This window comes from Chiloscyllium plagiosum, unplaced genomic scaffold (genome assembly GCF_037043375.1).
Source record: "Chiloscyllium plagiosum isolate Xiang-an unplaced genomic scaffold, Cpla_swu_hap1 HiC_scaffold_26, whole genome shotgun sequence".
Classification (NCBI taxonomy): Eukaryota; Metazoa; Chordata; class Chondrichthyes; order Orectolobiformes; family Hemiscylliidae; genus Chiloscyllium; species Chiloscyllium plagiosum.
This window is the reverse complement of record NW_028270164.1, coordinates 53,682,521-53,705,446: the sequence shown is the minus strand read 5'-3', so window position 1 is coordinate 53,705,446 and position 22,926 is coordinate 53,682,521. Positions and strand designations below refer to the sequence as shown.

The window sequence follows — 22,926 nt, the reverse complement described above, 5'->3', positions numbered from 1 at the left end:
AAGCTATTATCAGATTTGTGTTGCATGTCCAATTTCTCAAACTATCATTCTCATAAGGGTGCCTATCAAGTGAGCATTTTGAAAGAGTGCTCCAACTGCTTAAAGAATGGAAAAGTTTACATAAGGGATTAGTTGAAGGAAATTTGATATATTGAGTTTGTATGCATTTATGGGAGTATTTTGCTTTCAATAATGGCATCGTCAACAGACAGGTAACTTTATTTTCTGTCAGGTTGCCTCCTGAGTATACCCACGCTGGATAATGGATGAGTTGGCAGTGAGAGTGAAGGGTAAAGGCTCAGGGTGAGGAAGGTGCATTAGCCTGTGTTTGTACTGAGTTGGCATAGGGGCTGAAAGCATCCATGAGAATAATTAGGAGCCATGGGGAATGAGGGGGCTTGGGAGATCAGTAGTTAGGCACAGGTTGTGAAAGTGGTATAAATGGATGGGTAGATGGACATATACTGGCACAGGGTGGGTATGAGAGGATTTTGTTTTATTCATTCATTGGACATGAACATCACTGGCCATACTGGTATATTTAGCCCATCCCTAATTGCCCAGTGGGCACTTAAAAATGAACCACATTGCTGTGGGTCTGCATTCACATGTAGGCCTGACCAGGTAAGGATGGTAGTTTCCTTCCCTAAAGGACATTAGTGAACCAGATGGGTTTTTCTGACAAGTGACAATGAATTCATCATTGGATACCTAGTTCCAGATTTTTAAAAAATTGAATTCAAATTCCACCATGGCAGGATTTGAACTCAGATCCCCAGGATATTATCTGGGGCTCTGGATTAACAGTACAGTGATAATACCACTAAAACATCACCTCTCCTTGGTGACTTGCTCCAGAGGCATATGTTGGCATGGAGGGTGAAGGGACATGTAGGTGGGTATAGTGGCACACAGTGGCACTTATGGGACATGGGGAGTGAGAGAGTCAGAGTAGGGATGGTTCATGGTTTAGTCTTCATCTTTAAACCATGAACGCTGTGCTGGAGCACCCTAAGGATTCAGCCCACCTTGGGAACTGACAGCCTTCTCTGCTCTTCCTGAGCTGCCCTGCCTGATTCCCAATTCAGTCTCACAGAGCTCGGAGTTCCACCAATACTGCATGGCCACTTGTGCCAAGCTGTACCACTAGCACACCTGACCTCAGCCAATCATAAGCCACCCTGCCCAGAACACATGGAGCCCACATTCCTCATTGCCCTCCCACTCTGGACCAGAGTCCTCACATAGACAGGCGAGATGCCTGCTCTGGTGGTGACACATTGTTGTGTTACAAAAAGCTTGGCTTCGCTGTCAGAGAATTACCAGCTGCTTTTCCAGTGAAGTCACAAAGCTGTGTTGTTTAAACCTTGCCTGTGCTTCGTTGTCGTCATGGTGATTGGTGCCACTGGGTTATTGTTTGAGACTTCCCGGACTGCCAGGGGGAGGGGGGTTAACACACTCCAATACCTGAGGCCTCACTAAGTGTATACGTCCGGGTGACAGGACAATGTCCATTTCATTCCTAACAAAAGGCTCATGCTCAATAAATTACTACAAATTATGTCATGGTCCCAAATAAGAACACCAATTTATGTTGAATTGAATTGAATTTGCTTTCTTGTCACATGTACTCAAAAGTGTGCAGTGAAAACATTTACAACAGTATCTTAGGTACAGATTCTTAACTACAAATTCTTAGGGCAAAAAATATAAAAATAAAGAAGTAAGAAGTCCAATATTAAATTAGAAAAAAATAAAGAAGTGAGTTCAGAATAACAGTCCTTCCAACCCAGACCGCCCTGGGATTCACCCTGAGTCTGAGATCGCCAAAAGTTCAAGTCCACGCTGAGTTTAGGATCCAGCTGGGAACCACTAACCATTATTCTCAAAATAGGCCAAAGATAAGATTCAGGGGACTTACTGAGAGCATAAAGTCAAAATATTCCATGTTTTTGAACAGACAACAAGACTATAAGTTAGAAATATTATAAAGTCATTGTTTACTACTCAGTACATTTACTAGTCATTTCTAGAATGAGCATGTGGTTCATGTGAGTGATAGATTGCCATTGAACATCTGACAGCAGACATCAAATAGCAAATATGATCAACATAAACTTTCGATTTCTCAGCAATGCCTCCAGACATTGAGTCTGGGTCACTAAGTATCATTAAAACTCACTAGAGATCACAATTCTTTATTTCTGTCGGTTCAACCTTAAAACTCTCTCTCGTGAGCCTCTCAGTCCTGAATAGCCTCAGCAATTGTTCCTGTTTTATTCGATCACCTTCCTGTCTGGTGTTCACACTTTCCTTCAGTCGCAAACTGCACTCCAGCACTTATTCACAGGCACAATTTCAGCTTTTTCTTAATTTAATTTAACTGAGTTACATTAATGTAAATGCTGATCCTTCCTAAGGCCGAGACAACATTGTGCAGTGGTACAAATGTCTTCCCCACTTTATTCAGGTCCACAGCGCACGCCCTTGTCCAGACAGTGAGAATTGAGCCCCTCGATGTTTCAAGTTACGGTGCACTGCCTTACCTTTCCAGTGATATTGTTATGACATAGAATCATAGAATCACAGAATCCTTACAGTATGGAAGCAGGCCATTCAGCCCACTGAATCCACACTGATCCTCTGAAGAGCATTCCCCTGACACCTTCCCCACCACCACCAACCCCCCACCCTCCCCCCATCCCCCAACACCTTATCTTTGTAACCTTGCATTTCCCATGCTAACCCGTACAACCCTGGGCAATTTAGCATGGCCAGTCCACCTGACCTGCACATTTTTGGACTATGGGAAGAAACCCAAACAGACAGGATCCACCCTCTCCTTTTTCCACAGCATCCTGAGGACATTCCATGCTGACCACTTCCTGATAGACTTGTGGCCTAAGGTGTGTTCCTTTCAAACTTTTCCACGAGGGACAGGTGATACAGAATGGTCTAACTACTTGGAGCACTCCACAGCACCTAGCCAGACGTATCCGTCATAACACCAGGGACAGGTAGAACTACAGTACATAATGACACTTGCTGTTAACATACTAAAGGTTTGTGCACAGCTTGATGCAGCCACATTGTTAGGGTGCATCTGTTATCAACTTGTCATTTGGAAAGTCAAGACTGTGAATCTTGTCAATACCAGGATCACCTTCCACTTTACTGTCTAACTGACTGCAACTGCCAGTAAATCTGCAAATCTACCAGGTTGACAATTATCTGTAACTGCAATGGAGGGATAATTGACTAAAATGGACAGTTGTTGGTTAGACTTCAAGTTTACAGCAAGAACATTGTGAGCTGTGACCTGTAGCCTGAGACATTGCTGTCTTGCCGTTATGGCTTTGTACTGGCTGACAACTGCATGGTTGATAAAGTGGCTTCTCAGCAATTGCCCACACGGTTCCTGAAGCCTCAGCAACTGCTGAGAAGTCCAGAATCCAGATGTTTAACCTTCTACAGTATAAAGGGAAATGGTGTACTTCACATTTAGTTTGTGCCTCAGTTCATTGCTGCATTACTACAGGAAGAACAACCTCACACAGCCCTTTCAGCGTTTCATTGGACGCTGAGGCCTGAATTTTTGCAATGTGCCCAATTACAGTGGGCGACGTGTGATTAAAGGTGCCAATCACTTCTCCAATGCGAGCCTCACCTTCCAATTGCAACATGGGAATCAGGCTGACAGTTGGCAGGACGGGCATGATTCAGGGACCTGGCTGACTACTGCGACAGGACGTGGGGTCAGGGAAGGTTACCCAATTAACAGCTTATTGACAGCACCACAGTGAGAGCACCTTGGGTGGCAGATGAACCAGCACCAGCCCTGTTTGGCAATCACAAAGGGGCATCCAGGCAGTAAGATTCAGATGGGTATCATTTCCACCACTTCAGATAACTCATACACCTGCATCATCCTGACTTTCAGAGAGATGGTACTGAGGAGATTCTGGACATGAGAATTCCTTTCAATTTGTCTTGTACCTCCATCACCTTTGATGGTGATGTGGCGAAAGGGGATATGAGTTTTCCAGGGAGTAGTTGACAAAGCAGGGACAAGGTATACCCATTGCAAACATTCTAACAGCCAGTGAATTATAGTAGATGCCTACGGTCCCCAACAATGTTTACAGATATAGATCCTCAACTGTAAAAGGAAGTTGTTACATATTTGACCCAGAATCAGTTGCACTACCATTTGGTTGCTCTCTGGCTACAGTAAATATCTGTTTTCTGACAGGCTATGTTTCCCCCTCAAAAAGTAAACCATGTAGATGTCATAAATCTGGAACACAAACAGAAAACAGTAGTTATTAATTAGTAGGTCAGGCAGCATCAGTGCAAAGAAACAGGGTGAACATTTCAGGTTGGGACAACCTATCACCAGAACTGATGAAAAGTTATTGACCTGACCATGAACTCTTTCTCTCCACACACACACTGCCTGATGGGCTGAGCATTTCCAGTGAATTTATGTTTCCCTCAGTAATCTTTCTCCAAACACCAGAAACACACTCAGCAAGGTATTCCCTTTCTTTTCAATCTTACAAACAGAAACCTTTCCCTAATTTTTTTCCCCTCATGTCATTTCCTGTTTCCTTCACATTCACCAAATTTTACCCACCTTCTAATAAGGAGGAAGGTTGGATTAAGATATCGCCTGGACCTGGGTGTGTGTGGCTCAATTGGGTTTTTTCTCTGGGAAGGGTATTTGCACTTTGTCTCCTTTTATCTTTCAGCTCACTACCAACTGATTCCAGTTGGGAACAAACTGAACAAAAGTTACATGTATTTCTCAATTTTTTCCTGTTAGATGTCTAACTCAATCTGATTGCAAGTTCCTTTCCCAGAATAAGTAATCATTCTTTCATTCACTATCACCTACATGTCTAACGTCAGAAGTATTTGCACTTGTGTCGATTAAACACAGTTAACTCAATGTACAACGTATAGGAGGATAAAACTGCCATTATCCTAGTGCTATTCTCTCATTAGTTTTAACCTAAGGATCAGGGGAGGGGAGTGGTTGAGAAGGTGGGTCCTTCATGGCAATCTCAGCCTGTGCAGCAATTGAACCAAATGATATAGGAAGATAAAGACAATACTAAATGGTTGATACAAACAATGTTAGGTGTGGTACAGCACTGACTGGTTTAACAGTGTAACTTCAAATGGAACTGATTTGTTTTGCTTTTGCAGATGAATATGTGTCAGCATGAATGTGTGACGTGTGTACCTTTGACATTATTTTTGCATTAACATAATCAAAACAATGTTTGGCAATATATTTTATTATGTGGGATGCCTACTTGTCAATGCAGGTTGTATAATAGAGGTAGACATACAGAGAATAACTCCAATGACTCATCACTGGGCTATACTAACATGAGGTTATTTTGTTAAGACCTTGTGGTGCATTAGTAAGATGAAAGAAAGTCTTTGATTTATACAATGCTTTTTGTGCTGTCCAAAGGATTCAGAGCACTTTTGGATGTGTGGCCACACTAAAACAATGCAGAAACCGTAGCATCCAATTTGTGTCCAGCAAATTTCTCCAAAAAGCAAGATAATCATTATCAGATAGTTTGCAAGTAATGTTGACTAAGTGATTTTTTTCATTTCAAAAATATACTTTATTCATAAAATATTTTGATGATCTGTACAATTGGTGGTACCATTCATAGGTGCATCTTGCATTTCTTTACATACAGCAATTGGAATTAATCATTCGTATGTACAGGTCTGTGCATTTACCATCCATATACTTAGCTGAGGCTTCAACGGAGCCCACTTACTGAGTAGGCCTCCTGTTCTTCTTAGCCAGGCAGATGTCAGACGGTGGTCTTTCCCCACTGCGCCTTGGCGGCAACTGCTCCAAGCTTCAGCCTGTCCCCCAACACCTAGTCCTGGACCTTGGAATGTGCCAGTCTGCAACATCCAGTCGGGGTCAGCTCCTTCAGCTGGAAGATCAACAGGTTTCAGACAGACCAAAGAGCATCTTTGACCGAGTTGATGATCCTCCAGGCACAGTTGATGTTCGCCTCGGTGTGCATCCGGGGAACAGGCCGTAGAGCACGGAGTCCCGCGTCACGGCGCTGCTCGGGACGAACCTCGACAACACCACTGCATTCCTCTCCAGACTTCCTCTGCATAGGCACATTCCAGAAGGAGGTGTGTGACAGTCTCATCCCCTCCGCAGCCGCTTCGAGGGCAGTGTGCGGTGCGGCAGAGAGTCCAGGCGTGCATAAAGGATCTCACATGCAGAGCCCTTCTCACCACCAGCCAAGCCATGTCTTGGTGCTTGTTGTAAAGTTCTGGCGATGAGGCATTCTGCCAAATGGCTTTGACAGTCTGCTCAGGGAACCACTCGACAGGATCCACCCTCTCCTTTTCCCAAAGGGTCTTAAGGACATTACGTGCTGTCCACTTCCTGATGGACTTGTGGTCAAAGGTGTTTTTCTTCATAAACTTCTCCACGAAGGACAGGTGATACGGAACGGTCCAACTACTTGGAGCGTTCCGCGGCAGCAAGGCCAGGCCCATCCTTCGCAACACCGGGGACAGGTAGAACCTCAGTACGTAGTGACACTTGGTGTTTGTGTACCAGAGATTCATGCACAGCTTGATGCAGCCACACACAAAGGTGGCCATCAGGGTGAGGGTGGCATTGGGTGTGTTTTTTCCCCCATTGTCCAGATCTTTGGACCCAGTCCATCTTTGATCTCCTATAAAATGGAAGATGGCCCGGGTGACTGCGACGGCACAGGTTCTGGGAATAGGTCAGACCTGTGCCACATATAACAACACTGACAGTGCCTCACACCTGATGACCACGTTTTTTCCCGCGATGGAGAGCGACCGAAGCTTCCATCTGCCAAGTTTCTGCCTCACTTTCCTGATACGCTCCTCCCAAGACTTGGCTGAGTGATAAGCCCTGGCAAGGTCACTGGGGACAACCACCTTGTTCTTTTCAAAGAAGCACCATTTCCTGTTGTTCAGCACATTAACTTTCTGCTATGTAATGTTTAGTTGATGTTGATTGTAGTTTCTTTGTTATATTAAAGACCTTAAAGTGTGAAATCTTGATGTGGGATTCTTTCAGTTGGTCACTGGGAAAGTCGTCGCTTTTTTAAAAGGTTGTTGATAACAGGAAGCCTGACGGGAATCAAATGCAGGCTTCAGGGAAAACAAAGTTGAAACATGCAAATCTGTATCTGCAAGCTATTTGCCAACCAGTTCAAACAGCAGAAGTTGTGTAATTGCATATTCACAATGAAAGTGAAAGATGCAGAGCTTTATAAGCAAAGAGCAGGAACTTGAGGCAACATATGTACAAAGGGCAATGTTTAGGTTATAAAGAAGAAACAACGTTGAAAACAACTTCACTCAATAGTTTCTTGGCAGGTATGGCACAATCAGGCCAGTTTCAGCAACAGACTGAGTATCTGCTGAATATTCTGCTGGATGAAGAAAGTACAAATGAAGTGGCTACAGGCTTTCGGTGCATGGCCGACAGTCAGGAACCTGTAGAAGGTAAAGTGCAATTTGGAATGTGTTGTAGTCAAGACAACCTTGTACATGAGAATGACAAAATCGAGATGTCAAAGTGACAAAGTGTTGATGGCTCAGACTGAAGAGGTACATGGGATGAACACTACAGCTACATTCCTGACCATTCACTCTGTCACTTCCTGGAAGTTTAGAAATTTCTGGACCACTTTTAAAAGTTGTCCATTTCTACACATGCCCCAGATGACTGGAGAAGTGAGATCAAGGTCAATCTCCCCACACACATACCCCCTTTAGAGCTTGTCTGATTGGGTCATAGATTACATAAAAGCTGAAAGAACTATGGATGCTGTAAATCAGAAATTTCTCGACAAGCTCAGCAGGTCTGGCAGCCTTTGGTGGAGAGAATCAGAGTTAATGCTTTGGGTCCAGTGACCCTTCCTTGAATTGTTCTCGGTACTAGGTAGAGTGCTGTTGTTGTAATGCTGAAAGATTGGTTTCTGTGAGGGTGCTGATCTCAGATGGATTATCTATTTGGTACATGAAGCGTATGTGATGGTTAGGATAACTTGCTAGACTCCCCTGTCAATGAGGATTGGGACATTTTTGGTGCCTTCTCCTCCTTAACCCTAACGCCAGTCCTAATCCAAAACCTTCATCCTATTTCATCCAGTCAAAAAGATACTGCATTCCTCATCTCACTGTTTTCAGCCATTCACAATGGGGTGTGGCAGGAGGCCACAGCTTAGATCTCATCCATTGGCTGTGGGGTTACCTAGCTCTATCTATTACCTATTGTTAAGTGTTTATTGATGTGGATCCACTGGGTATACCTGACATGCTCTCTTGTACTTCTCATTGAACCAGGTTGGTCACCTGACTTGATGTTAATGGCAGTGTAGGAAATATAAGAGGTCATTGTCATTGGAGACCATTCAGCTGCCAGTGATGATCCGCAGTCCCTCATGGATGCCCAGTTTTGAGATGCTAATTTGCTAATTCTATCCCGTTTAGCACAATGGTTGTGCCACCCAATATAGTTTTGGGTACCTTTATTGTTAAGACAAGACTTCAACCCCACCAAGACTGTAATGGGGTTACTCCTATCGATACTGTCATGGACAGATGTATTTGTGACAGGCAGATTTGTAAGGATGAGATCAAGTATTTTTTTTCTGTCTTGTTGGTTCCCTTACCAATCTGCTGCAGACCCAGCCTAGCAGGACTTAGAATTTGGCATCTCAGTCAACAGTGCTGCTGCTGAGCCATTTTAGTGGTGAACATTGAAGTCCCCCACTCAGAAAATATTCTACATTCTTGCCACCCTCAGTGCTTCCTCCAAGTGCTGTTGAACATGGAGGAGAGCTGATTCATTAGCTGGCGTGGGGAGATTTGTGGTAAGATGGCAAAGTGCAGAAGGTTTCCTTGCCCCACATTTGACCTGATGCCATGAGACTTCATGGGACCCTGAGTCAATATTGAGGATTCCCAGGGCAGCTCCCCTGCAGTTGTATAACACAGTGCCGCCATTTCGAGTGCATCAGTCTATCAGTAAGACAGCACATACCCAGGGAATGGAAATGACTACTGTGGGACAAGGATGGCATGGTGGCTCAGTGGTTAGCACTGCTGCCTCACAGTGCCAGGGACCCAGGTTCGATTCCCTCCTAAGGTAACTGTCAGTGTTGAGTTTGCACATTCTCCCTGTGTCTGGTTGGGTTTCCACTGGGTGCTGTGGTTTCCTCCTATAGTCCAAAGATGTGCAGGTCAGGTGAATTGGCCGTGCTAAATTGCCCGTAGTGTTAGGTGCATTAGTCAGTGGTAAATAAAGGGTAGGGGAATGGGTCTGGGTGGGTTACTCTCCGAAGGGTTGGTATGGAGTTGTTGGGTTGAATGGCCTGTAGGTAATCTAATAATGAGGTTGGATTTGGTGAGTAAAAGTTGAGCTGTCCATTTTCTAATCTATGAGCGAGTGTTTGCAAAGGTGGCCCACGATATTAGATGTTAGTGAAGAGAATTTGCCAGGGTTGGTGGACCTTGCTGTGTTTAGACCGTGGGCCAATGCCAACCGTCCCTCTGCTTATGTTTCTTTGGCTTGATGCAGAACAACTAAATGTTTGCTACATCTTTACAGAGAACAGTTCATTATTTCTGGAGCAAGACATTGTGTAAAGGCCATTGGAATGGGACTATTGTGCAACAGGAACACCAAAATAGGAACAAGAGTGGTCTATTTAACTACTTGAGATTGCTCCACCATACAAACCAATCAATTATGCTCTTATATTATCAGTGCCATGTTCCCGCAATATTCCCCCTATCCTTTGTTGTTTTTAACATCTACATTTCTATCAATATCTGTCTTAAATATACTCATTGAAGCAAGGTTAATACGTAGTTCATAGTAAAACATTACTGCGAAACAGTGATCATAATACAACTAAATTCCACATTAAATTTGAAAATGAACCTCCAATCACAAGCAAGAAATTTAATCTTATACTTAAACAAAGCAAGGTATGGGGGGAGAGTTGGCCAAGGTTGATTATCTAAAAGATATGGCCAAAAAGAAACAATTGGCATTTAATGAAACAATTCAAAATGTTCATCAAAAAATTTTAGCTTAAAAAATTAAACCTCAAAGAAAAAGTTCATCTTTAGCTTGCTCATAACTATTTAAACAAGAAAAGTGCTTAATAATGGTGCAAAGCAGAAAATCTAGGGAATGGGAGTATTTCAGAAACTAACAAAGAGACCCCAAAACATTGATTCAAAAGGAAGGGACAATGAGAATTAATTAGCCAGGAATATTAAAACCATTTGTGAGAGCTTTTACAAACATATAAAGAGGAAAAGGATGGGTGAAGTAAATGAAAAAAAAATGGAAATTGCTGAAGAAAGTCAGCCGGTCTGGCAGCATCTGTGGGAAGAAAGCAGAATTCTAACCAGACTCAAAACATTAATCCTGCTTACTGCTTTTGTTTCAAATCTCTAGTATCCACAGTTGTTAGTTTTATTTTAGCTCAAGTGATCACATTGAAGCACAAATAAGAGGAATTAGTGGAATGAGGAAGTGGAAGAAGTGTTTAACAATTATTTAGCGTCTATTTTCACAGCAGAAGACATAAGTTACATACCAGAAAATAAGTGTACCACGGGGTTAATAAGACTGAGAAAATCAAAGTAATCTATATCAGCAGAGACATATCACTGAAGAAATTCAAGAGACTAAAATGCAACAGATTCTCAAGAGGTTAAGGTCTACATCAAGGTTTGTAAAGAGCGATAATTGTTGCTGTTTAGAGGGAGCTCCAAAGAACCGTATTGTACTTGAAGCATTAACTCTGTTTTTTTCTCTACGCACAGATGTTGCCAGGCCTACAAATTTCTCTGGCACGTTCTGTTTTTATATAAAGCTTTCATGCAAGTGATTAGGAAATCAAATTACATTTTGACCTTTACTTGAGGAGGATTAAAGTGGCTTTATGACATCACAATTATGTTAGATTAGATTCCCTACAGTGTGGAAACAGGCCCTTCGGCCCAACGAGTCCACACCGACCCGCCGAAGCGTATACCACCCAGGCCCATTCCCCTTTAACTAATGCACCTATCACTATGGGCAATTTAGCATGGCCAATTCACCTAACCTGCACATCTTTGGACTGTGGGAGGAAACCGGAGCACCCGGAGGAAACCCACGCAGACACGGGGAGAACGTGCAAACTCTACACAGACAGTCGCCTGAGGCTGGAATCAAACCTGGGACCCTGGTGCCGTGAGGCAGCAGTGCTAACTACAGCCACTGTGCCGCCCAACATGCTGTCCATGTTGAAGGAAGAATTTAAATGTTTTGGAGACGTTAGACTGAAATTTAGACATTAGATTAGCCCTTGTAATGAGAGGTGGAATAAACTGGGTCTATATTCTCCGACATTTGGAAAAATGAGGGGTGATCTCACTGAAATATTTCAGATTCTGAAGGGACTTCACAGGATAGTCACTGAAATGTTATTTATTCTTCATGGGAGTGTAGAACATGCACAGTTTCAGTATAAAGGGCCAGTCGTTTAAGATTGAGGTGAGGAGAAATGTCTTCACTCAAATGGTTAGTGAACCTTTGAAATTCTCTACCCCAGGAGGCTCCATTGCTGAATATTTTTATGACTTGGTCTCTTAGAGAATCAATAGATTCCAGGGAGTGGACAGGAAAGTGGAATAGTTCCGCAAGATCATATTAAATGGTGGAGCAAATCTTCTCCTGTTCTTAGCTCTCTTTATTTTATATAAGCACATTGCTATGGTTAATAATCCTGGGATTATTTTCTGTACAATGAGCAAACTGAACCTGGGAATGTAATGAAATCCCTTATTTGCAAGCTATGAATAATCTATAGTTTTAAAGCCAATGTTTTATGACATGGTTTCTAACTGAAACAGAAACCCAATATCTCCAGGCTTCCGCAGTTAGTTGGATTTATCTGGGCTCTGAAATCTAATTTCTCAGAAAGTGGCTTCTGATAGGTCACACAGGAATATATAAACACAGAACCCAGAGTCAGTCACTTGGCCCTTGAAGCCTGCTCCGCCATTCAATAAGACTGTAGCTGAGCTGATTTTAATCTCAATTCTACATTCCTGTACATCCCTGATAATCTTCCAAATCTCTGGCAATCAAAAATCTACCTATCTCTGTCTTAAAAATATGCTTGAAGACTCTTCATCCACTGCCTTTTGTGGAAGGGATTCCAGAATAAGCAAGACTGCAAACCACATTTCTTCTGCCTGTGATCAGGACAGGAGAGAGGCTTTCGGGAACTCGGTCCACCCATAATGTGGAGCTAGGTGGTCTTTAGCAGGGTTGACCACACTGTGTATCAGGGTGTCATTGAGTGGGCAGATTATGATGACTCTGGGAAAGATATTTAATCAGGATTTGTCATTAATCACGTGAAAAATGTTTTAAACCAATGCACTCTTTTGATTATATTTGTATCTTTGGTTCTTGGACGATGTAAAGTTGTTGACAGAGGCTCCCTGATGATCGAGCCCTGCATGACAAAGGGTGGCATGGTGGCTTAGTGGCAAGCACTGCTGCCTCACAACGTCAGGGACCTGGGTTTGATTCAACCTTCGGGTGACTGTCTGCATGGAGTTTACACATTCTCCCCTTGTCTGTGTGTGTCCTCCCACAGTCCAAAGATGTGTGGGCTAGATTAATTAGCCATGGGCAATTCAGGGTGCAGGGTGGGATGCTCTTTAGAGAGTTGGTTTGGACTTAATTTTTCGAGTGGCCTGTTTCCACAATGTAGGGATTCTTTGATAATTCAATGAAAATGCTGCATGATAAACTCTATTGGAGGGAGACGGAACTAGCAGGGTGGGAGCTGTATGTGCTGGAGAAATCTGAGACTCTAATCTTGATACTTATTGCAGATTTAAAGTTTTGTCTACAGTACCCACTGAAGACAACTTGTTTATCAGTTGATACGGTATTTCATTTTTGCTTGATTTTTAAATAACACTTTTCATGTAACAACAAAATTTTGTCCATTTGGTGTCTTCCAAAGGTGTCATTTAAGAAGTTTGCTTCTTTTACTTTATTGACTCCAGGGGATTGTAATGGGAAGAATAGGCTAGCAAATATTGTGCTGAGGAATTCAGCCCTTTGTTATCCATACTGGCTCAAATAGGGACAGTGTGGTTGGGATAGGCTGTAGTCAAGCCTGGCCAGGACAAAGACTGTGAAGAAAACACAGAAAGAACTTTGTATCTTTATTGGTTTAATCTGAGGTAAGTTGAAAAGTATGGTGCTGGAAAAACACAACAGGCCAGGCAGCATCCGAGGAGCACGAGAATCAACGTTTTGGGCATAAGCCCTTCTTCAGGTAAGAATGATATTAAGCATAACCTAGAGATAAGAAAAAGGAATAGAAACAAACTCCAAATCATTGGTGTTAAAGCTAATTTAAATATTTCAGGGACTGGAAATAACTAACAAATAAAATACTGGACAGAGTTACGGTGTAGAATACCAGGCCTAACCAGGAGGTAAATAAGTTTGGTCATCAAATAGAAAGTTGTTGAAAACCCCTTGAAGTCGTGTTGCTTTTAGCCAAGTTTTCCCAGTTGATATTAGGCTTATTCTTCCAAACTATTGTAAAATTCAGTTTCAAACATGCAGTGACTCTTTCATTTTCCAGATGCTGAAGCAATCAAGTCCTTAGCCCTACATCTACGTGAACTGGGCGATCTGATCAACAGGGAGCATTTGGATTCCTTCACGACAGAATTCCAGAATCTGGCAGCTCAGCAAGCAACTGACCAGGTAGCAGAATTGTGGAGGAGCAGTTCATCAACCAAGTTCACAGCTTCTCTGCAAGGAGAGATCTCCCACCATGCTGCATGGGGTGACTAGGGTATAAGCTAGCACTGGATTAGTGGTGCTGGAAGAGCACAGCAGTTCAGGCAGCATCCAAGGAGCTTCGAAATCAACGTTTCGGGCAAAAGCCCTTCATCAGGAATAAAGGCAATGAGTCTGAAGAGTGGAGAGATAAGCTAGAGGAGGGTGGGGGGGCGGGGGGAGAAAGTAGCATAGAGTACAATGAGTGAGTGGGGGAGGGGATGAAGGTGATAGGTCAGGGAGGAGAGGGTGGAGTGGATAGGTGGAAAAGAGATAAGCAGGTAGGACAAGTCCGGACAAGTCATGAGGACAGTGCTGAGCTGGAAGTTTAGAACTAGGGTGAGGTGGGGGAAGGGGAAATGAGGAAACTGTTGAAGACCACATTGATGCCCTGGGGTTGAAGTGTTCCGAGGCAGAAGATGAGGCGTTCTTCCTCCAGGCATCTGGTGGTGAGGGTGCGGCGGTGAAGGAGGCCCAGGAGGGGGAGTTGAAATGTTGGCCACGGGGCTGTGTGGTTGATTGATGCGGGTGTCCCGGAGATGTTCCCTAAAGCGCTCTGCTAGGAGGCGCCCAGTCTCCCCAATGTAGAGGAGACCACATCGGGAGCAACGGATACAATAAATGATATTAGTGGATGTGCAAGTAAAACTTTGATGGATGTGGAAGGCTCCTTTAGGGCCTTGGGTAGAGGTGAGGGAGGAGGTGTGGGTTGTACAGTTCCTGCGGTGGCAGGGGGAGGTGCCAGGATGGGAGGGTGGGTTGTAGGGGGGCGTGGACCTGACCAGATAGTCACGGAGGGAACAGTCTTTGCGGAAGGCGGAAAGGGTGGGGAGGGAAATATATCCCTGGTGGTGGGGTCTGTTTGGAGGTGGCAGAAATAGCACTGTTGAGTTAGACCTTAGGTACAGGTTCTCTTGTTAGTAAGTGTCAGTTTAGCAGTGCAGTGGTATTCTTATCTCAGAGCTGAGAGTTCAAGTCCAACTCATGGACTTTGGTCATGATTAAGCTAACACTTCAGTGCAGTGCTGCACAGTCAGAGGGACTGCCCCAGAAGTGAACCATTAAAGTAAGAAGGCTGTTTATATTCACAGCGGGCTCTGTATGAAGAACAGCAAGCGTTCTTCCTTGTGCTCAATAAATATAACTTTTTCAGCCTTAATGGCAGGAGAAAGTGGAGGCTATTCAACCCCTCAAACCTGATCCATCAATCTAGATCATGGCTAATCATCTACCCCCAAAGCCATATCCTCATCCAACCCCCAAATCTCTTGATGTTATCAGTAAGTAGAAACGGAAATGTTAGTTTCCATGATCCTTCACTGTGCAAATTGACTGTTGCATTTCCTACATTCCAACTGTAGTCACACTAAGAATATTCAGTGGCTGTAAAGAGTTTTTGAATGCACTGAGGTTGTGAAAACGTTGGTGGTGAATAACATTGCGAAATGGTTCCTGACATAATTATAAAACATTGCTTTCACACTACCAAACATCTCTGACTTCTGTTTTTCTAAAGCTTATTCTATCGTTCTTGGGTCATGGGTGATGTTGGTATTTAACTGCATCCAAGATGGAGAGGGGGGTGACCTTAGGCAACTAAGGCCAATATGTTTCCTTCCACTAAAGTACACTGGTGAATTCGTTGATTTCTTTTTAATGCTGTGGCAGAATCTGAACTCTGATACTAATTACCAATCCAGCAATCTAACCGTCACATTGTTTATCAAACTGATATCCACATAGAGTCATAAATGTACAGCATGGAAACAGACTCTACGGTCCAACTCGTCCATGTCGACCAGATATCCTAGTTAATCTAGTCCCATTTGCCAGCACTTCACCCACATCCCTCTAAACCCTTTCTTGTTCATGTACCTTTTAAATGTTGTAATTGTACCAACCTCCATTATTTCCTCTGGCCACTCATTCCATACATGCATGAAAAGGTTGACTCTTAGATCCCTTTTATAAATTTCCCCTCTCACCGTAAACCTATGCTCTCTAGTTCTGGACTCCCTGACCCCAGAGAAAAAGTCTTGTTTGTTTATCCTATCTATGCCCCTCATGATTTTATAAACCTCTATAAGGTCACCCCTCAGCCTCCGACGATCCAGGGAAAACAGCCCAGCCTGTTCAGCCTCTCCCTGTAGCTCAAATCCTCCAACCCTGGCAATATCCTTGTAAACCTTTTCTGAATTCTTTCAAGTTTCACAACATCCTTCCTACAGCTGGGTCACCAGAATTGAACACAGGGTTTTATTTCTAAAACTTAGCACACACAACAGTTTCCATTTTTCCTTTCCAGACCCATTTTCGACGCAGCACTTGTTTTAAATTTTAATTAAACTAAACACCAATTAGTCAATTTATAAGCACGGTCTACTAGGGCTAGAACCAAGACTTTTGTTTTGCAAACCCACCAGCTAATCATCCATTAAAAAAATTAAATGATTTTACACACCTCTGAATGTTTTTTTCCACCACTAAATCACCTACTCTAATTAAACAAAAGATTTATTAGCACTGACCAATGGGGCAGTGCAACAAGAACAAATGTGAGGGAAGTGTAGAGAGAGATGGAAGTGTTAGCTTAATCATGACCAAAGTCCATTCAAATCGAGTTGGAGAGGGAAATAAGGTAGTCCAACCCTCATGGTGCCCGCCGCTCAGCATTTCTGACACTGACATTCATGACAAACTCCAACATTATTAGGGTATTGGGGACAAAGCACGAGACCAGCGCAATGTAATGATGATCATGTGAAGAGTCGGTGCAGGCACAATGGGCCAAATGGCCTCCTTCTCCACCATAACAATTCTGCAATTCTGGGAATGTGTCTAAATTACCCTTGGTCATTCTCGTTAACACTTGTGGTTCTTGTTGCAGGTCTACACGCATTTGGAAAGGCAAGGACTGATTAAGGATAGTCAGCATGTTTTTGTTCATGGGAAGTTATGCCTCACAGACTTGATGGAGTTTTTTTGAAAGGGTGACCAAGAAGGTAGATGAAGGCAGAGTGGAAAAAGTTGTCTTTATGGACATTACCAAGGCCTTCAATGATGCCCCACATGGTAAACTGGTTAGTAAGGTTAGATCACATGGGATCCAGGGAGAACTAGCCAACTGGATACAAAATTGACTGGATGATAAGAGGCAGAGGTTGGTAGTAGAGGGTTATTGTTCAAACTGGAGGTCAGTGACCAGTGGGTCCACTGTTGTTTGTCATTTACAGTATACAAATAATTTGGATGAGAATATATGAGGCATGGTTAGCAAGTTTGCAGATGACATCAAAATTGTAGTGTAGTGGTCAGTGCAGAAGATTATCTAAAAGTACACCGGTATCTTGATCAACTGGGCCGGTGGGCCGAGGAATGGCAGGTGGAGTTTAATTCAGATAAATGTGATGTGTTGTACTTTGGCAAGACAAACCAGGGAAGACTTATAGAGTTAATGGTAGGCCATGGGGAGTGTTGTTGAATAGAGAGATCTAGGGGTGCAGCTACATAGTCCCTTGAAAGTGCATTACAGGTAGGCAGAGTGGTGAAAAAGACATTTGGCATGCTTACCTTCATTGGTCAGAGCATTGAGTAGAGAAGTTGGGACATCATGTTACAACTATACAAGACATTGGTAAAGCCATATTTGGAGTACTGAGTACAGTTCTGGTCACCCTGATATAGGAACAGTGTTATTAAACTGGAAAGGATGCAAAAGAGATTGACAAGGATGTTACCCAGACCGGACGGCTTGACTTATAAGAGAGGTTGGATAGGCTGAGACTTTTTTGCCTGGAGGGTCGGAGGCTGACGGGTGACCTTACAGAGGCTTATAATATCATGAGAGGCATGGATAGGGTGAATAACCATAGCTTTTTTCCTGGTATGAGAGAGTCCAAAACTAGAGGGCATAGGTTTAAAGTGAGAGGGGAAAGATTTAAAAGGGACCTAAGGGGCAACTTTTTCACACAGAAGGTGATGCGTGTATGGAATGAGCTGCCAGAGGAAGTGGTGGAGGGCTGGTACAATTGCAACATTTAAAAGGCATCTGGATGGGTATTTAATGGGAAGGTTTTAGAAGGTTGTGGGTTAAATGCAGGCAAATGGGACTAGTTCAGTGTAGGAAATCTGGTGCTTATGGATGACTTGGGCTAAAGGGTCTGTTGCGATGCTGTATGACTATTCATGAGTCACTAATGCAAATTGTAACAAACTTAAACAAATCTTATTTATAATTCACGAAATCAGCACTGAGATAAGGATTCAGGAAACTGATTGTTACAGGGAAATGGAAATGTACCCTTACTTTGCGAATCTGTTCAGTTTTATACAAAGTTCCCTTCTGGACACAGTTCTCGTAACTGTTTAACCAAGAGACACATAGTTTGTATATGAGAGCGTGTCCCAGAAATCCCACTGCTCTCGGTGTCCTGGATTCAGGAGGGATTCTAGAGAAGCCACCATAGAAGAGCAGGAATGTATCTGCCCCGGGGTCCTCCGATTCCAGGGTTTTCAGAGGCAGAACCTCGGTCGCTTCTCATAAGAACATAAGAAATAGGAGCAGGCCCATCAAACCTCCTTCACCACCCAAAAAGATCATGCCTGATCTTCTAATGGACTCAGCTCCACTTTCCAGCCATTCACCATAACCCTTACTGTTCAAAAATCTATCTATCTATCTTTGCCTTAAATACATTCAATAAGGTCACTCCATGGTGGGGAGGAGCTAATTGTGGGATCTCCATAAGTTGCTCATTCCAGCTCTATTGGCTGTATCACACCTGGACGCTAACCCTTAACATCTGTAGGGGATGAGCTGGGTCAGTCTCCAGGTAGGTGATTCCATGGAGGAGGCAGCAGATTCAGGATGGGAAGTGGGCATGTTTTAAATTGAGTCCTTTTATCTTGAACTCTGGTTAGCTGAGCTGGCTAAGATTGGAGCTGACAATGCCGGGGGGGGGGGGGGTGAATGGAGCTGGCAAAGGAGAATAGGATTACTGGGACTATTGCTAAAATGATTCTCTCATTCTGTTAAGGTGCGCATGCTATTTTCTGATACAGTGGATCAAATCTGCCAGGAGCGATTCAATGGGCTTGCTGTTGAGCAAAACCTGCTGAAGGTCGCAGCTTCATTGGGAAAGCAAGTTGTTGAGAAAAAACCGGATCTGTTTGAAGTGATAAAGGCAAGCATGCAAAGCTTCCTGACAACCAGACTGGGAAGCTGGGTAGCTGCACTTAAAGGATGGGTAAGTGATAAATACAGAAAGAGCTCCGAGATTCTGTTGTTGAGTCTGTTGAGTATTTCCCAACCCCTGGAAAGCCCCAGGATGGTTGTCGGCTGCACCGGATCTCGAGATAGTAAATACTCACTTCGTGTAAAAGCCCCCGTTGAAATTCAGCTGTGATTTTTAAAATACCATAACACCTTCTGCTGTCCTCCCTCGTTCTCCACAGCTCAGTAAACTGAAAGACTCCAGGACTATAAGCTTGCGTGATTCAAAAGCTTGCCATGCTCCCATCAATGGAATCTGTGCCAATTCGAAAGATGGTTGCGATGAGCTGACCTATCACACAGCTATTCCCTTCTGTTAATTTAGTAGTAAGAATAGGGTGAATGTACTTTCCCCATTATTCTTAATTCTGCACTAACCTGGATATTGTAACCCTTTCCATGATAAGTCATGTTTGACATTTTGTGAGCAACTCTTCCTTGGGCATCCTTAGTTTCTTGTTCCCTGAATCTGTGAGTGGAGTCTTCCAGTGGACACATCCTTACATCTTCCATGGAAATATTGCCTGAGCAACATGGCTTAAATAAGACAATAAAACAATTTCATATCAACACAGAAAGCCTTCACTGTCAAGTAGACAGTGTAGGTTTCTGCAATATCCTCAAATAAAATCCTATTAATGCTCAGAAAAGCTCTGGAAAGCCATTCCCTGACCCATGCAAGCCGGTTACTCAATAACTCCTAACAGTGATTGGGTGCTCCAGTATCAATCAAACTGTTCCCACTGGCCTCAGTCTTACTGATAATAACCTGGCATGTTGGTGAGTTAATGGAGGGAAATGGCCACAAATGGTGGCCATTTATCTATAAATAAAATAGCTGTTTGCTGTACATGGGAAGTAGTGTACATGAAGATAAAAGCACATCAACATGAATGTGCCTGAGCAGTGTTGTATGTATATGAGCAGGGTTTTATGTACCTGAGCAGGGTTGACGTGAAAAAGGGAGAACATGAGCAATTGGTGTACACTTGGGCAGGGTGTGTACACTTGGGCAGGGTGTCTGCATGGGGGAGGTACTTGCTGTCAATATCTCATTAGTTTATTCTTGTTTCCTTTTCTTTAGAAAAATGTTAATATTGAGTGACGGGCATCAGTACTCTCCTGTCCTAGACCCACTCAGCACCTTTGAATTCACACCGAGAACAGCCAGGATCAAAATAAGACTGTTACCTGGAAATGATGTAAAGTCACACTGATTATCTGTCAGTGCTACGGTGATATTCAGCAGTAGGCAACTGGAATATCTCAATTCTTAATAATCCTTGCTTTGCGATTCCCCATGGCCATATCATGCTCCTGTCAATCAGCCGATCCGGAAAAACTTTGAAATTGCTATAACAGTGACGGTAGATATATCACAGTGAATCCTTACTCTGCTGGGATATCCTTGTATTTATCATTGCTTTTATGTTTTTGAAATTATTTGCTAAATCAACAGAACTCTGCTTAAGTCTATTTCATTGGTGCATGGGTTTTCACAGGATGCTGATCACAATCAGATGCCGTTTCACAATTAAAGTGTGAGAGAGACATTAGCTGCTCCATGTACTGTGTTTGGATTATGGACTCGATATGTGCAGAAGCTGGCCTATCAGTGGGCGGTACTTGCACTCAGTGGGTGGATTGGATTTTTCACGTGGCTTCCCCTCAAATCATTGCATTTGTACATGGTGGTAAAAAGTCTCATAATGTGGGGAGGCAGCTGAAACATATGGAGAGACTGTCACTATCACTGGACCAGTAATCCAAAGACCTAGGTAATATTCTGGGGACTAGGAGAAAGTGAGGACTGCAGATACTGGAGACCAGAGCTGACCTCATTCCTGAAGAAGGGCTTATGCCCGAAACGTCGATTCTCCTGCTCCTCGGATGCTGCCTGGCCTGCTGTGTTTTTCCAGCACCACATTTTTCAACAATATTCTGGGGACCCAGATTTGTATCCTGCCAGGACAGATAGTGGAAATTAAATTCAATAAAAATCTGCAATTTAAAGTCTCATGATGATCATAAAACCATTGTTGGTTGTTATATATATGCATATGTTTCACTCTAGTCCTTTAGGGAAGGGAATCTGCTGTCTACAATACATGTGACTTCAGATCCACAACAACCTGTGATTGCAGTATGATTCTTCACTGTGCTCTAAAATGGCTGACCAAGCCACACAATTACTAGAAACTTTCAAAAGAAGGAATGAAGCTTTCAAAAGAAAAATGACATCCACCTAGGCACCAGAAACGACAAGGGCAAAAACAGCCCTATTGACCCTGCAATGTCCTTCTTATTAACATGTGGGGGCTAGTCCCAAAATTGGGAGAGTTGTTTCAGATTGGCTAAGGCTTAACTCACAGAATCATACAATCAAGGCAACACCAGCATCATCTCTGCTGGGTCTGCGAGGTGGTGGTACTGTAGAACATAGAACATAGAACATAGAACAATACAGCACAGAACAGGCCCTTCGGCCCACGATGTTGTGCCGAACATTTGTCCTAACTTAAGCACCCATCCATGTACCTATCCAATTGCCGCTTAAAGGTCACCAAAGATTCTGACTCTACCACTCCCACAGGCAGCGTATTCCATGCCCCCACCACTCTCTGGGTAAAGAACCCACCCCTGACATCTCCCCTATACCTTCCACCCTTCACCTTAAATTTATGTCCCCTTGTAACACTCTGTTGTACCCGGGGAAAAAGTTTCTGACTGTCTACTCTATCTATTCCTCTGATCATCTTATAAACCTCTATCAAGTCACCCCTCATCCTTCGCCGTTCCAATGAGAAAAGGCCTAGCACTCTCAACCTATCCTTCTACGACCTATTCTCCATTCCAGGCAACATCCTGGTAAATCTTCTCTGCACCCTCTCCAAAGCTTCCACATCTTTCGTAAAGTGAGGCGACCAGAACTGCACACAGTACTCCAAATGTGGCCTAACCAAAGTCCTGTGGTATACAGTTGGGAGAGAGTTGCTCTGGGAGTCCTCAATACCAACTCCAGACCCCATGAAATCCTATAGTTAAACATGGGAAAGGAAACATCCTGGTTTCCATGTACTTTCCTCCCTTGTCTGATAAATCAATACTCCTCCAAGTTGAACAACACTTGGATGAAGCACTGAAGATGATAGGGACACAAAATGTACTCTGGGTGGGGGATTTCAAAGTCCACCACCAAGAGTGGCTCGGCAGCAGTACTACTGATCGAGCTGGTCAGGCCCTAAAGGACATAGCTGCTAGGCTGGGACTGGAGCACATGGTGGGGGAATCAACAAGGGGGAAACTATACTTGACCTCATCCTCATCTATCTGCCAGCCACATATGCATCTGTCCATGACAGTATTGGTAAGAGTGACCATCGCGCAGATCTTGTGGAGATGAAGTCCCACCTTTACATTGAGAATAACTCCATTGTGTTGTGAGCCACTATCACTGAGCTAAATGGGACAGACTTTGAGCAGATCTAGCAACTCAAGACTGGGTATCCATGAGGCACTGTGGGCCATCAACAGCAGCAGAACTGTACTCCAGCGCAATCTCCAATCTCATGGCCCAGTGTATGCCCCAATCAACCGTTACCATCAGGCCAGGTGATCAACCCTGGTTCAATGGAGAGTGCAGGAGGGCATGCCAGGAGCAGCAGCAGGCATACCTGAAGATGAGGTGTTAATGTGTTGAAACGGGATTATTTTGCATGCCAAACAGCAT

The 22,926-nt window shown here is 43.5% G+C and overlaps 1 protein-coding gene across 1 annotated transcript; it reads left to right on the top strand.

Moving 5' to 3' along the window:
- Positions 1 to 7,340: 7,340 nt before the first annotated feature.
- LOC148145182 (uncharacterized) lies at positions 7,341 to 20,752 on the top strand. Its single transcript, XM_087973822.1, has 4 exons — positions 7,341 to 7,545; positions 13,725 to 13,849; positions 18,961 to 19,170; positions 20,281 to 20,752. Exons 1-4 carry the CDS (start codon positions 7,341 to 7,343, stop codon positions 20,299 to 20,301), a joined length of 561 nt encoding a protein of 186 aa, XP_087829948.1. The 3' UTR covers positions 20,302 to 20,752.
- The last annotated feature ends 2,174 nt before the right edge of the window (positions 20,753 to 22,926 follow it).